The sequence below is a fragment of the Oncorhynchus tshawytscha genome, linkage group LG06 (genome assembly GCF_018296145.1).
Source record: "Oncorhynchus tshawytscha isolate Ot180627B linkage group LG06, Otsh_v2.0, whole genome shotgun sequence".
Lineage (NCBI taxonomy): Eukaryota > Metazoa > Chordata > Actinopteri > Salmoniformes > Salmonidae > Oncorhynchus > Oncorhynchus tshawytscha.
This window is the reverse complement of record NC_056434.1, coordinates 40,876,605-40,888,752: the sequence shown is the minus strand read 5'-3', so window position 1 is coordinate 40,888,752 and position 12,148 is coordinate 40,876,605. Positions and strand designations below refer to the sequence as shown.

Below are 12,148 nucleotides of genomic sequence, written 5' to 3'. Positions count from 1 at the left end.
TGCAAAATAATGTTGGCCTATGCCATTGCAAAAACAAATTCTAACCAAGAGTGAACTATATGCTTACTGTTATTAATGTATACTTGGATCGATTGGATGGGCATTGGTGACTAGCTGTAGGCTAGTGATAGTTGACCATCAGCTGATCCAGGAGAAGAAAAAGAAAAAAAAACTACTTCTGGCCACGGACGCAACGGAGAACAGCAATACACCTGAAAAACAATGAGCACTCTAAACAGCGGATTGACAAAAGCGAACAATGATAAATCAATGGGATAAATCTAATGTATTGGAATATTAGGCCATTTTTTTAGCAAGATGCAAGGCCAACAAATTGTAAAAATGAGGAAGTAAAAAGGAAAATCTATGCATTTAAAAGCTCAGCTGAGGCTGAAATTCAGCACTACTGAGTGGACAGTGCTGCTATAGAATTCTACAGTACCATTCGTGGACAGCGAGACTTTGTGCAGCCACATAATACACTGTTTAAACCATTATTTTTCATATTTACCACTATAAAAACACATGTACCACTGCATTTTAAACAAAGAATGGTTCAATTAGCGTTATGTAGGAGAACCCCACCCAAAACGTTACTTTTGTTGCATGTAGGAGAGCTAATGTCTCATTCAAGGAAGTTGAGCACCCCCCTCCCTGTAATTTGTAGCCTGCTTGAAAGGATTGGATAGCTGTATCAAGGAAAGTTGGCACTACTTCCAATTTAGGCATGATCTTATTTGCAGGCTAGGTGGGCCCACTGCTGTATTGGCTAAACACACACATTTTAGATTAGTGAATGGAGGGGTAGGAGCTAGAGGAGGCTACTAAAATTAATCTCTGCAGTGCTGACTAGCCAAACAAATAGGAACCACAATTGAGTAGCTTAGTTCTTATTCACGTCATCAAAATTGTAATGACAAACGAGCAAAACAATAGATCTAATGAAAAAGGCTGATTTATTATAAAATGATATTGAAATACAAGTTCAATTCCACCTTCAGCACATTGACAGGAAACGCAAGAGGAAATCCCTTAAATTGTAGAAGGATCAGTCTGAAATCCCTCAGCCTTAACTCCTGTATCCAACAGTCAACACGTGGAATGAATGAAAGGTTCATGAAATATTGAGGTGAAAACTGGAAAGGCGATTTATGAAGGAGACAAATCCTGAACAAAATAAATATCCATGTGATGTTAAAAGGTGCAGCCTACACACCAATGTTTTGTGGCACAGTGCACTCCACTTTTAAAGAATCCACTGATTAATAGTGAAATCCTTTGATATACAATGTATTCATATTTTTAATATAGTGCTCTTTCTAATAGCTATAACATTAGGCAACACCTTAAATGTATTCAAAAATGTATAATGCTAAAATAGCCTAGTTATTTTTTTTGCCAGTAGTACAAGACACTGTGTAGACAAAACATTAAGGACACCATCCTAATATTGAGTTGCGCACCCCCCTTTGCCCTAAAAACAACCTCGTAGGGGCATGGACACTACAAGGTGTCGAAAGTGCTCTACAGGGATGCAGGCCCATGTTGACTCTAATGCTTCCCACAGGTGTGTCAAGTTGGCTGGATGTCCTTTGCATTTCTTGACAAACCGGTACACCTTGCACCTACTACCATACCCTGTTCAAAGGCACTTAAAATAGGTCTTACCCATTCACCCTCTGAGTGGCACACATACACTATCCAAGTCTCAAGGCTTAAAAAAAACACTTCTTTAACCTGTTTCCTCCCCTTCCTCTACATTGATTGAAGTGGATTTAACAGGTGACATCAATAAGGGATCATAGCCTGACCAGGTGAAAGCTATGTCAAGGAAAGAGCAGGTGTCCTTAATGTATTGTACACGCAGTGTATGTGGACTACAATCTGGTAGGATCAAAAAGGAATATGTTACTGTAGTTCAGGCTATCGTGTTGGAATAAGGCACCTTGATCCTACCAGATTGTAGTCCACATACACTGCATGTACAATCGTGAAAGAACAAAAGAAAGCAACAGAAAGGGCAGTGACAGAGCTCTGTGATTCAGCGCAGCATCAGTGAAAACATGAATTCCATACCATTAAAGGGTAAATGCATCCTAAAACTACTGTCATTGAAAAACATGAGTACATTACTCGCACCAGAGAGAACTCTCAGAAGAAACATTTTAATGGAACATGTCCCCTTTAGAGAATTTCCCTGGTGGATGAAAAAAAAAACCATCACATCAGGAACGGGGAGTTTGAGATTCAAATCATATACTTAACAGCAGAAGGGGAAAATGAAAACAATTTCCACAAGCATAAACATATAGCCAGGAACATTGACTTCCTGAGCAGAGTGTTTAGTCCCCCATAGCCCTGGCAGGCAGCATTAAAATCCCAGAGTGCCACAGTAATTCTCAGGGAGCAGAGGGAGAGTGATGAGTGTTGTTGTGGGAGAGGGCACCAAAGTTGGGCTGCTGGGCCCCAGAAGCAGAGTCAGTAATCTCAGAAACAGAATCAATCAGAGAGATGGAGTGGAGCCATCAACTCCCCGCCATTACCAACGCTTTTTGCAACAAGGCGCTGCCTCGGTTGTTGGAACAGCCCGTGCTGGCTTCTTCAATCTGAACCCCGCCACAGCCCAGGGATCACGGTGGTAAACCCCCCTGTGCAGGCCCAGTACCAACCCCCCCATGAGATCCTCTTTATTTTCTGTCAGAGGTGCCGGTCTAGTCATTGATCACGGATTGTCTGACTGCCAGGTGACATTCAAGTTTTCAACAAACACAGCAATGAACATGAACAGCGCCTAAACATGGTATATGTTCACGGCATGTTTCTTCAACGGTGGCCGAGAGATGGAACAAATATTACGCAATAAAATAGGCTTAATGTTTTCTTGGTTGGCTTCTATCTACAGTAAATACAACATTCAGTCAGTCATTTCATATTTCAGTTTGAGGCACTGGTTTATATTACAGACAAAGATGGGTGGGGTGGCCCCTGCACTGCTGAACAGAATACCCCTTATTTAATCTCGCCCTCAGTGGCCAGGCCATATAATATGGGAGTGGTCCATAGACACTCGCGAATCAGAGTGTCGAGCCCTCCATGAAAAGTGAATACACACGACATTGTTGGATTGCTCCGTAGCCCTCCAGAGTGTAGGCGGATCAGACACGACATGCACGATACCCAAAATGCACCGTCTTCTGCCACTCCTCAATCAGACTTGTCCTTTTTCTTGCCCCCTCCAATAGGAACTTTACTGGCTACTGCTGAGCCTACTGCAGAAACGCCTCCTGCTACAGCACACACCCCTCCTTTCACCAGTCCCACCCCGATGCCGGGTACAGCGGCCACCGAGGTCACAGCGGTCTTGGTCAAGTCGAAGCTCTTCCCTCCTATCCAGGCAACCCCACCCACAGTGGCTCCCACGGCACCTTTAGTGACACTGAAGAGGCCGCCGGTCACTCTGGAGAACATGCCTGGCTGGGGCGCTGGGTGATCCTTGTTGCTGTCTGATGAGAGATAAAAGGGTTTTAGTGTTGAGAGAAGTTAAGCAGAGGAACACCAAGTAACTTCCCAACTTATGGTAAATGTTCTCTGTTCCATACAGCACAGAATGATGAATAGGCTACTACATGAAAGTTTGTGTCAAACCATGACTTCTGCTTAGAATTGGCCATTATGACCACATTATAGAGTAGTAGCCCCAGTAGAAAGGCAAAACTAAAAATAGTAATGACGGCCCTCAATAGCCCGCATTGCTTTGAATGACAAAATAATCCGTGTGTGGTGGGCTAGACAGAAACTGTAGAACCACTAACAGTGTAGAAAATGGAACGGTAATGCCACCTAGTGGTACACAAATACAAACACTTCAGACAGAGATCATTCCGACTTCTAATTTGTGAGGAAATTAAAATCCGACGCTGATGATGTGGACGTCGATTAACGTAGCCCCCGCACCTCTCTGATTCAGAGGGGTTAGGGTAAATGTGGAAGACACATTTTGGTTGAATGCAATCAGTTGTGCAACTGACTAAGTATCCCCTTTACGTTACTGAGTGTCAGTGTACAATTTTTTTTATCAATGTCCATTTAATGTTCATCAGCATGTGAGTGGCCACTAAGGAGACTGAACTGACCTGCTGGAGGCTCATCTTTGAGGTATGCTGGGACTTTATCCTGCTGCTCACGTTGACTCATCTTCCCTCTAGGCAGGAGGGAAAACAGGTAAAGTCAACCAATTCCTCAATATTATCTCTTCAGAATTCCCAAATGAAGCACCAGTCTCTGAAGGACTGTAGAGGGAAAAAATTCCTCTGGCAGTTAGTGGCTAGTTCTTGAAAAACAAGATGGAGAATGATTGCTCATAGGCCTAACCATCATCTGTTTTCCCCCTGGCTGTCTCAGCTATGTTCAACTCAACAAGATAAAAAAAAATTAAAGAACATTTAAATAAATTGATTTCACTCAAGCACTGCTGTTTTTTTTTGCCTTTATCTGACAGACTGCACCACCTGCAAAGTAGGCTCAACAAAAACCTTTCAAGACCAGAGCGGCAAGTCATAACTGCATCAGTTATGACTTGCCGCGGCAATGTAACATCCATAGCGTAGGAAAAGTTTTTGTAAAACATGCACCTTAGGCTACATCGGCTCAACTTTCTCTGTAATGCTAATTTTCATCAAGATTTTATATTGTTTATAATAGGTTTCTCTTTCCATTGTCAGTATCCTCTCACGTTTAGCGGCATGATATCCATAACAGTTGTGATGGATATTGGTGCATCATCTATTTCACCAATATTTAGAAGTCCACTTTTTGGGGTATACTGTCTCCAAGGGGCACTACTATACACAGACAAAAAGGTGTGATTTTTTTATAAAGATATGTCCGTCTTTACTCTAAGTAGAAAAGTCAACATGACCATTATATGCTTGCTGAGGGCCTTTGAACATTCTCATAAGCCTAATTACAATGTTGAAATGCATGTGCTGCTCAATAGCCCAGCTACACGCATGTAGCCTATTATAGGCCTATGTGGCAGTAAAAATGGCAAACTGAACTTCACACTACAGTAGCCAGCTGATCTGACCAGCTTGCCTACAGCTGCACTATGGTCGGACAACCTTCCTGTGTAGATAAATAAAACAATGCAGAGCAGGTGTGAGACATGGCTTGGAAAATGTACCTCAATCTAGTGATGGGAAATGGAGTGTACTCAGAACTGTCCCATTATCCCAACTTTTACACTGAGAACACTGAACAACTGCTAGTTAAGTAAACTGCCTTTTTCATCTTCATGCTAGCTAGCAGTAGCCATTGGCTGACAATGCCAGTCCAAAATTGCTGCTGCAGCTTCTGCTACCTAGCATGAGGACTAAATAGTTTTTCCCCCCAGAAATTAGCAATCTTCTCTGTGTAACAGTTGGGATAATGGGCCAATTCAGAGTACAACGCATTTCTCATCCGTGGATTAAGGTACGCTTTCCGAGCCATATCTCGTGCCGGCTCCACGTTGTCTTGGGGTGCTTTCGTAAATTCACCCTGGCTACTCCAATTTCAGAGCACTTTCATCTGAGTGTACCAGAGTGCAGAATAACTGACGAATTTACGAACCCTCAACACCCATTGAATATGGCTGGTGTCAGTAAACGTCGGCAAATAAACGCAATTAAATTGTTGCAAACAGCAGTTAGTCATCAACACTCTGGATAACATGAAAACAGCCTAACCAGCTCCAATAAGGCGAGTAAAATGGTCAGGGTGAGGTGTTCTCTAATTTGAGTCAGGAAGTAGCTAGCCAATGTTAGCTTGGGTGCTTGATTGATGTGAGGTTAAAGCGCTCAGATGGGCCAGAATTTACAAACAGTCTGACAATGCCCTGAATTAATAACGCCTCTGGCACTCCAGGTTAAATTTGAGAAGCACTTCACTACACCCGCAATAACATCTGGTAAATGTGTGTATGTGACCCATAAAATTTGATTTAATTTACAAACACTTTTAATCTACACAGGAAGGCTGTACTACCATAGTGCTTGCTTAGCTGTAAGCAAGTGGGTTAAATCTTCTGGTTAACACTACAGTAAACTATGCCAGTCTACCTTAGTCTATAAGCAAACTTTGCTCTCCATGTCCCCGCATTGCACACGCACAGATACATCATTGTGTAAAAGCTTTCATTAGACTATCCTTAGACAAAGTACTAGAATGGAAATTAGAAATGGACATGCTGGCTAAAGTATATTCATTTCACAATAAAAGGGTTTGTCAATTGTATTCAGTAAGCGACAATCGAAAACAGTTTATATGGCCACCCAGTAGGCATATAACGTTAGATAGCCATGCGGTCATTAATCTAGATTCAGTAGACCCAATTTGTGGAAAATCAATTGATATGGCTCTTGAAGTTGAAGGTGTGGAGCTGGAGTTAATTTAGTTATATTAGCTAAATATCAAACTTGTAGTACTCACGTTAGTTAAGTAGTTAAAATGGCTGTGCCCATGAAAAACATACAAAAGTTGTTCAATTTAAAGTTGTTCGAGTTATCTAACGTTTACCGAGTGACGACGTGGCAACAGGCTACCAGTCCAACGGAGTTGACGTTTGGCAACTAGCTGTGTAGCTAGGATAGCAACCACTAGCATAGACTGTTAGCTAAATTAGCTACATGTTTTAGCAAAATATGCTCGCTCATTCACTTCGATTTTAAACTCCACTTGCTACGTGAAACACTTTTCTTTATGAGTGCAAGAGCGAAAAACAACCAACTTTTAGCTAGCTAAATCACTCATCTTGACTGAAGCTGCATGGCTAGCTAACGTTAGCTAGTTACTAGATCATTAGAACACTAGTTAGCTAACTAACGTTAATTTGTTAGTTGGAGATGACTTAATGTAGTGTAGAATGCCTTTCTATTTGAATTGTGCGATAACACAAAATAGTTGGAGTTTACATAAATCGATACAATTGTTTTAGCTAAATAATATAGCTAGCGTTATCTTAGCCAATTTACAACGTACCTTGCTGTTTGTGTGTCTGTTCTCTGACACCGCAGCTACCCAGCTCCCATCAGCAACTTTTCTTTTGAGAGTAACGTTAGCTACAGTAGCAAGGCATTAGCCAGTAAACTACAAGCTCTGCTTCCACCCCCAGCCAGAAAGGTCACAATACCTGCATGTATACTGAACAACAACACAAACGCAACATTTTAATGAGTTACAGTTCATAGAAGGAAATCAGTCAATTTAAAATTCATTATGCCCTAATCTATGGATTTCACATGACTGGACAGGGGAGCAGCCATACGCCCACCCACTGGGGAGCCAGGCCCAGCCAATCAGAATGCGTTTTTTCCACAAAAAAAAGGGCTCTATTAGAAACAAAAAAATACTCCTCAGCACCCCTCAGATGATCCCGCAGGTAAAGAAGCCAGATGTGGAGGTCCTGGGGCTGGATTCACAAAACCTTCTTAAAAGAATACATTTCTTCTTAACTGCCATTTTTCCTTAACTTTAGAAGTTATTAAGCAAAGTTGCTATTCCTCAATAAAGTTATTGGAAATGTTTTTCCTAAATTTCTTCCTAAAAAAAAGTTAAGAAATGGGATTCTTGAAAATAATGCGTCAGGATTACTTCTTGGAAATGTAGTTAACTTTAGAATAGCTAAACCCTTGTCTTGATGAATGGATACTTTTCTTGCGCCACAGACATGTTGGCTACCGGATATTTAAATACAGCAAGAATACAAATTAAACACGCATTATCTAGCTAGCTAGTAACTAACAATAGTGTAATGAAACAGCAGGGAGCAGGCCTTCTAGCCCGAGGTCCGGCGCGCTTTCGACTGTGCTGCAAAGGCATGCTCGTGCGGCAGGTTCGATTACCGCATTTATAGACCCAGGGTCGTTAGAATATATTACAATATTCTAGAAGTGTTAAATAGCTAGTGCTATCTCAATTTGCAAATAAGAACTTGGCGAATGTTAATGTCATTAGTTATTTTGGCTTTAATGTCTTTACACGTTAGCTAACTAACCGGTCGTGCTGTCCCTCTACCACCATCTTTATGATGGATAACACCTTCTCCTCCACCTGGTCCACATGAATGGTCTCTCAGCACCCTTCTAAGCAGCCTACTTGATGTCGGACCACTTCTTTTTTACGGCGTCACTGTCCCTTGCCATACCCCCGACGGCAGAGACAGACTCGGCCACTCGCCCATCCTTTCTTTTTGGTCTCTTCAGTGACGCCGCAGTTATCAATTCTCCCCAACAGCAACCTTTTCCTGGCTGCTATTTCCTCCAATCTCTTTTCTTGGTTATCCATTTTTGATTTTGATATAGCTAGTCTGATGGCTATAATGTGTGAAAAATAATGAAATAACCAAAGCCGATCATCCCTGTCACATAGGCTTTTTTGTATTGGTTTCAAGCAAGTCACTAATGTCAATGCCTAAGAGAACTACGAATTCCTAAGAACATTGAGGAATTGCATTTACGAACTATCTTATGAACTTCCTATATTTTTCCCTTAAAAAACTTCTTGCGTTTTTTCGTAAATAAAGTTAAGTGAATCCGGCCCCTGGGCTGCCGTGGTTACATGTGGTCTACGGTTGTGAAGCTGGTTGGATGTTCTGCCAAATTCGATAGAATTACATTGGAGGCAGTTTATGGTAGAGAATTGAACAATCAGTTATCTGGCAACAGCTGTGTTGAACATTCCTGCAGTCAGTATGTCAATTGTACGCACCCTCAACACTTCAGACATCTGTGGCATTGTTTTGTGTGACAAAACTGCACATTGTAGAGTGGTATTTTGTCCCCAGCACCTGTGTAATTATCATGCTGTTTAATCAGCTACTTGATATGCCACACCTGTCAGATGGAGGGATTATCTTGGCAAAGGAGAAATGCTCACTAACTGGGATGTAAACAAATTTGTGCACAATTGGAGATGTATTTTTGTGCATATGGAATATTTATGGGATCTTTTTTCAGCTCATGAAAATTAGGACCAAGACTTTACGTAGAAGGCTGGTGTGACCCAGAATCTGGGTTTACAGGAGACGTTGACTATTGCGATCCTTGATTCAACCCCTTTGAAAACCCATATTCTGGCTGACAGTTTACTACATTGTGTCATGACAAGCATTTCGCTACACCATCAAGAGCTGTGAAATGCATATGTGACAAAAATTTGACATGCTCAGTCTGGTGGCACAATTTTCCAGCATAGGCCTATTAGTCATACATTTTATTGGTCTTTGAGAAAGGTTTGCTTATTTTTGTAGCTCTACAAAGAACTGGGAAATGTATCAGTTATATACTGACACTTCAGACGGCACATCTCAAATAATGTTAATCAGTCAAATATTGGACAATGTAACGCCTACTCCATGTACAGGTTGTGTTCCCATTGACAACAATGCTAGATTTACACTAGTCAGATATGAAGTTGATCCTCCCCATTTACAGTTTAGATCCACCATTTGTCTTAAATACAGTCAGGTGCAGTCTGAATGTTACTTGCAGATGTACCAACAATTCTTGTTGCCATGTCAATTGCCAATCTTCTTTGAGTATGTAAATTAGCCTACCACCCCCAAAGTTGAGACACCATGCTAGGACCTTATTGCAATTATACACAGCCACACCTGCCAAGTTCCAAACCATCATACATGTATCAATTTTAAAAAATCATGAATTCAAATGCTTGGAGTTATAATTACACAAGGGGCTGAACAAGTATAACAATGAATTGGAGGCAAATTTAGTATTCATCTTCCTCCTCACAACCAATACCAGAGTCTGCCCCCACCTCCTCATAGTCCTTCTCCAGAGCAGCCATGTCCTCTCTGGCCTCAGAGAACTCCCCTCCTCCATGCCTTCACCCACATACCAGTGCACAAAGGCCCGCTTGGCATACATCAGGTCAAACTTGTGGCCCAGATGACTCCAAGCCTCTGCAATAGCTGTGGTGTTACTCAGCATGCACACAGCTCTCTGCACCTTGGCCAGATCACCCCCAGGCACAACAGTAGGCGGCTGGTAGTTGATGCCCACCTTGAATCCTGTGGTACACCAATCCACAAATTGAATGGATTTGCAGGTCTTGATGAGGGCGATGGATGCGTTGACATCTTTGGGCACCACATCACCACGGTACAGCAAGCAGCAAGCCATGTACTTTCCAAGCCTGGGATCACACTTTACCATCTGGTTAGACGGCTCAAAGCAGGCATTTGATCTCAGGAGTTGCTCGTGATAGGCCCTTTCTGCTGAGATAATGGGAGCATAAGTGACCCGGGGGAAGTGGATACAGGGGTAAGGTATCAGGTTGGTCTGAAACTCTGTCAGGTCCACATTGAGTGCACCATCAAAGCACAGGGAGGCAGTGATTGAGGAGACAATCTGGGCAATGAGGTGATTCAGATAGATATAAGATGGACGCTCCACACAAAGATTACACTTGCATGTCAAAGATGGCCTCATTATCCACCATGAAAGAGCAATCTGAGTGCTCCAGAGTGGTGTGTGTGGTCAGGATGGAGTTGTAGGTCTCCACAACTGCTGTAGACACCTGGGGCACAGGGTAGACAGAGAACTCCAGTTTGGACTTCTTGTCGTAATCTACAGACATACGCTCCATCAACAGCGAAGCCTGAGCCAGTCCCACCCCCAAAACTATGGAAGATTAGGAAGCCTTGTAGTCCAGTGCATTGGTCTGCCTGAGAAAATTCCCACATTAAGCCATTTATCCAAATATCACCATACAGGGACTTGCAATTAGACATTCAGAGCCACTCATCATTTTACACATTATGTCCAGTACGGACTCCACAATCTCCTTTCCAAAAGTGTAATGGCCACGTGCATAGTTATTGGCAGCATCCTCTTTGCCACTGATGAGTTGTTCAGGGTGATACAACTGACGGTAGTGTCCGTTCCTTATCTCATCTAGAATAAATTATGTTGACACATGCAGAAAGGCACAAAATAAAACTACACAGCACAAAATTCAAGATATTACGTGCCAATGAACACCATGACATTTGATGTTGTGGATCATGCTATTCAAATACATCTTCCATACCCATAACTGTAGGCTCAAATCTATGAAGACAGCCCTGGGAACATGTTTCCCGCCTCCAGTCTCACTGAAGAAGGTACCAAATGAGGAGTCAGCCAGGGATGCAGTTCTGGACTCATGTATTCTTCCATCTGGATGGAAACCATGCTCCAGGAAATATAACTCCCAACATGCATTGCCCATCTGGATACCTGCTTGGCCGATGTGTACAGAAATGCACTCCCTCTGTCAACAATAAATAATTGGATGCCATGTCCATATCAGTTACTATTTTCAAATTTGATATATTGCGTCTTGTAGCCAAACTATTGAGGTTCAATTACAGGGAAAGTAAGGCTCATAAAACATTTTTCAGGAAATTACTAAATACTAGTGCAAACATAACTCCAGAGAAAAGCTCCAGAGGTACCATTAGAGAAGGCCATTATATATTTATTTTGTTATGAAACACTTCAGCTTACCATTGTTCAGCAGCTACAAATGGAATGTGATTTCAAGATGGGACACTTGACCAAAAACTGAAACAGTTTAACAGAGTCAACATTTAAACTACAAGTGCAAACAAAACAAATAATAAGTTCTCATGTCAACCTGGTAGTACTACACACTTCAGTCTAACACATACCACAACAGTACACTCATCTTGCACATTGTTAATGGGCCTGGCTTATAAATTATTCAGCAATCAAGTGTGGGGGTGTGGCTTTCAATTGACATTGATTTAAAGAGGTCATTTTATTTTTAGCTACCAAATTATATCCAACAATAGAGTGATATCAGGCTGTACCAAAGATGGTGGATAAATGAAGAAAGTTCACTCAGGCTGTTTACCATTGGAAAAAATGGTCAGTTCCTGTCTACTTAGGTGGGTGGCTCTCCTGTAGACACCAATGGATAGCAGCTTGGTCTGGCTACTTAGTTAATTGACTTCCATTGAAACAGAAAAATTAGTGAGTGGGATATCTCGCTTCCTCTTCTGTTTCTGGCTGTACTATAGGGTTTTGTCTAGAAGGGATGCAGCTTTTGTCAAAATGGACTTATACAACAACAGAGACAAAGGAAA

The 12,148-nt window shown here is 41.9% G+C and overlaps 1 protein-coding gene and 1 pseudogene across 3 annotated transcripts; both read right to left on the bottom strand.

Moving 5' to 3' along the window:
- Positions 1 to 937: 937 nt before the first annotated feature.
- Positions 938 to 8,605, bottom strand: tmem263 (transmembrane protein 263). Of its 3 annotated transcripts, XM_024398900.2 has the most exons (4): positions 8,033 to 8,605; positions 7,018 to 7,179; positions 4,134 to 4,201; positions 938 to 3,503 (listed from the first exon to the last, which is right to left on the bottom strand). In XM_024398900.2, exons 3-4 carry the CDS (start codon positions 4,192 to 4,194, stop codon positions 3,205 to 3,207), a joined length of 360 nt encoding a protein of 119 aa, XP_024254668.1. In that variant the 5' UTR covers positions 4,195 to 4,201; positions 7,018 to 7,179; positions 8,033 to 8,605; the 3' UTR covers positions 938 to 3,204. The 3 variants fall into 3 exon arrangements, with proteins under 3 accessions (XP_024254668.1, XP_024254667.1, XP_024254669.1); XM_024398899.2 differs by lacking the exon at positions 8,033 to 8,605 and having other exon boundaries at positions 7,018 to 7,255; XM_024398901.2 differs by lacking the exons at positions 7,018 to 7,179; positions 8,033 to 8,605 and adding an exon at positions 6,469 to 6,603.
- A 1,070-nt stretch (positions 8,606 to 9,675) lies between these two features.
- On the bottom strand, positions 9,676 to 11,708 carry LOC112232080 (annotated as a pseudogene).
- Between the last annotated feature and the right edge of the window lie 440 nt (positions 11,709 to 12,148).